Source organism: Dicentrarchus labrax, unplaced genomic scaffold (genome assembly GCF_905237075.1).
Source record: "Dicentrarchus labrax unplaced genomic scaffold, dlabrax2021, whole genome shotgun sequence".
Lineage (NCBI taxonomy): Eukaryota > Metazoa > Chordata > Actinopteri > Moronidae > Dicentrarchus > Dicentrarchus labrax.
In genome coordinates, this window is record NW_026136706.1 from 11,692,366 (window position 1) to 11,695,994 (window position 3,629).

The 3,629-nt window shown below is 43.9% G+C and overlaps 1 protein-coding gene across 1 annotated transcript; it reads left to right on the plus strand.

Annotated features, from left to right (window-relative positions):
• Positions 1-378: 378 nt before the first annotated feature.
• vgll3 (vestigial-like family member 3) lies at positions 379-3,394 on the plus strand. Its single transcript, XM_051403957.1, has 4 exons — positions 379-842; positions 1,624-1,987; positions 2,136-2,681; positions 2,794-3,394. The coding sequence occupies exons 1-4, from the start codon at positions 738-740 to the stop codon at positions 2,832-2,834; spliced, it is 1,056 nt and encodes a 351-aa protein (XP_051259917.1). The 5' UTR covers positions 379-737; the 3' UTR covers positions 2,835-3,394.
• The last annotated feature ends 235 nt before the right edge of the window (positions 3,395-3,629 follow it).

A 3,629-nucleotide genomic window follows, 5' to 3' on the forward strand; every position in this document is an offset into this window, starting at 1 on the left:
ATCTGAGCAACTTTCATTTTCATGCAAACATGTTAGATACAAAGACAAAGAGGCAGCAACCCATAGGTTAACAATGGTACATAAACACACACTCTTATATAGAGAAGAAACAATATTTTTCAATAAAAAGCAACATTTTGCTTTTTGCTGTAGCCATTTTTAATCTTTATCTCAAAGGTAAAAAAAAAAAAAAACTTTAAAAGGTGATTCTGAAGAACTTAAATCGTACTGGCTAGCACCTGTTTCTCAAATATGACCTGCATGATGAATATGAACCATCATGGCTTTAGTGCCTTGCTAAACTCCACCAGGCCCTTCCCTGGTGGGCGTGAGTAGATGGCCCCAACCCTCTCTAAATATAACTCCCCTCCAAAACAGAAAGAGAGAGAGAAGGAGGGAAAGAAATACTCACCCAATCAGGAGCGCTCTGAAAACTTGTGAGAGAAGCTTGTTTTTTCTTCTGTTTTAAGGATACAGTTTGTTTGTCTCATACCGTTTTGATCCATTTTGTGGCCCCGGGTGATGCTGGTGGAGCGCACAGCGGGAGGCGCATTGTTTGTATGCAAACTGGACGACATGGCCATTGTATGCGTTTGGGCATATATGGAGGCACCGATGGCTCGGAGGATACAGCCCGTCTGAAGTCTCAGGAGTGGAGAGCTGCCCCTCTCGGCTGTGTTGTGCGCGTTTCTCTCCTCCGACTTTCTCTCTCTTATTAACCGCTCTGGTCCGTCGCTATGAGTTGCCTGGATGTGATGTACCACCAAAGCTATGGAGCGCACTATCTCCCTGCAGCGGCGTACAAGGCGACGTACTATAACCACCATCACCAGCAACAACAGGTGAGATATTCAGCATTTACCTTTTTTTGGGGGGGGGATTTGTTTTATTTGAGTAGAGGATGTTTTTTACTTAAGAGCTCAAATGTGAGCTCTATGTGTCCAAAACTTGAACATCAAAACGGTAATAACAACAGTTGTTTAACCATGTTGAAACAAAAGTGTTGAAGTTTAGGTCGCTAACTTTGGGTAAAGTTTTAGAATATCACCTGCTCTAAATTTAAGTTATTGTAGGAATAGGCTATTCTGTAGGGTTTTCTATATTGCCTGACTTCTGTTCAGGACACCACTTAAAACTTTATTCACGCCTCTTTCTCTCTCTCTCTCTCACACACACACACACACACACACACACACACACACACACACACACACATCTTAACTTAAATTTCAGTATTGAATGATTAAATTCCAGTCTGAGGCTCGGTATTCACCTCAGGTCAGGCGTAATGACACGGAACTATTAATCCTGCGGTCAAATGGTGATGTAATGACAGCCCGTCAGTCTCTCAGGAATGTGGATGAGGCACATCGAGCTTTACAAATAGTTGGAATGCATTACGGGAAAAAGGAAACTCATTTTCACACAGCTCCCAAGCTGCTCCCAGAGAAAGGAATTCATGGCATGAGCGTAATTATTACTTAGAAATAAGATATTTATGACGTGAAGTACATAGAAATAGATTAATCTAAAACAGTATTTACAACTAAAATGTACATTTTTTGCTATTCTATTAAAATCTAGTTGGATCTGTCATTAATCTCTCCCTGTCTCCTCCTCCAGAGAAGGCTGAGCGTTTACAGTAAGATGCAGGAGTGCATGGAGCAGCAGCAGCAGCAGCAGCAGCAGCAAGGAAGAGGGATGCTTTCTAGGGACCAGGGCCTCCGGCAGGGACCTGCGACACCAGGGGCCGAATCAGACCGGAGATCCACATCCGATTCAGAGCTGAAGGACAGTCCTCAACCAGCAGAGGCAGAGTACTTGAGCTCCCGGTGTGTTTTGTTCACCTACTTCCAAGGGGACATCGGCGATGTGGTAGATGAGCACTTCTCCCGGGCTCTCAGTCAGTCCAGCACCTTCAACAGCGAGACCAAACCGATCAGAGTGACTCAGCCATCAGCCTCAGCCACCGCTGGCTTATGGAAAGGTGAGGGTTACATGGCTAAAATAGTTCTCAGAGATAATAGTTTCAACTCTTTGGTTTCCTTTGGTTAATATCTCTTTGTCATTGCTGATGATTTTTTTTATCCATAGCTAATTTAGAGTCTAAAATCTTTGTGATGTGTTTGTTTCAGATGGCGGGTCTCTTTCTGAGGGTCAGAGCAACTCAGTGTGGAACAGCACCTATCCATCCCAGACCAGTCCTTGCCTCCCATCTGTCTCTGTCTCAGTCCACCCAGACTTCTCTTCCAGCCCTGTTTCCTTCAACCACCCGGATGGAGCTCTGTGGGCCGACCACGTGCTCTCCCAGGCCAGCCTCCCGCCTCCGGCTACCCTCCCCGATACCTGGACCTACAGCCTGAGCCCCCAGAGCACAAGTGGATACCCCAATGTCCACAATGTCTACCATCCTCACCCCCACCCACACATCCACACCCGGCACCACCACCCCATGCTCCATTCATACCCGACCCACAGCCCGACATTGGATCCCAGGTTCAATCCTCTGCTGCTGCCCGGTGTTAGAAACCAGAACCAGCCAACTGCCAGCACGGGGAGTTCCCCACACAGCGAGGGGGTGAAGACGGAGATGGAGCACAGCAGGAACAGCCCTGTTGCGGCTACCTCTGTCACCTGGACCCCCTCCGCCCTCCATGGATCCTTGGAGGTGTATGACTCAGGTAGATACTACAAAACTAATGCTACACAGTAGAATTATACACTGACTTGCAAACATGTGTCACACTAAGTTATACAAGTACTAATTTTACCCTGTTTCTTTCTCTCCTGCAGCTCTTGATCAGACCAAAGCAAAGACATCAGTTTGGTTCTAACTGATGCCATAATAATCATTTCACACCAAAAAGGACGTACTATGTGGCTCAATCAATGTATGGCTGCAACACCAGCACTGTAATGTATAATGTAGATAGAAGGCTTACTGTAGCTCAGACTATGAGTCCTGCACTGTCCACACAACGTATTATGGATATGAACTCAGGCTTTTGGATTTAAATGACAGTGATCTAACGCTTTGGCTGCCGGCCAAGGCCCTTGAAGAATGATTCAAACAGACTACTAGCTTTAAAGGATGGGAGGCCTCTTCTTCTCTGTCGGCACAAACACCATTTCTTTTTCATGCAATGTGAGACCAAGCGGTTCTGTTTCAAGAGCTTGATTTTGATCCACATTTTGTTTTGTACAGTAATGTTTGTTTAAGACTGTAAATGGTTTTTTTTTTGTACAGTTTTGCCATGCTAAGTTGTTGTTTGCTGGATGACCTCTGCTAAAATGTTTGCCTGAATGCTACTTTACTATTTTGCCTCTGCGGGTTGTGTAGTGTAAAGTTTAAATATTGATATTGTATGTTTAAGTAATAAATTGCTGAACTATATTTGCAAATGAAGGCTCTTTTTCCTCACAAAAATATGTAATTCAAGCTAAATATTCCCTTCCAATTAAATCTTCTAGATTCTACACGGTATTAATCACATGACGCATGATCATGTATCATGTAAGTAAAAGTCTGTTAATTACTGACAGCATATTCATAAAAATTCCTGCTCCCAACAAGTGTAAATTTATTATATTACTTATTACACATAACTTTCCCATTACATCTGATTTTA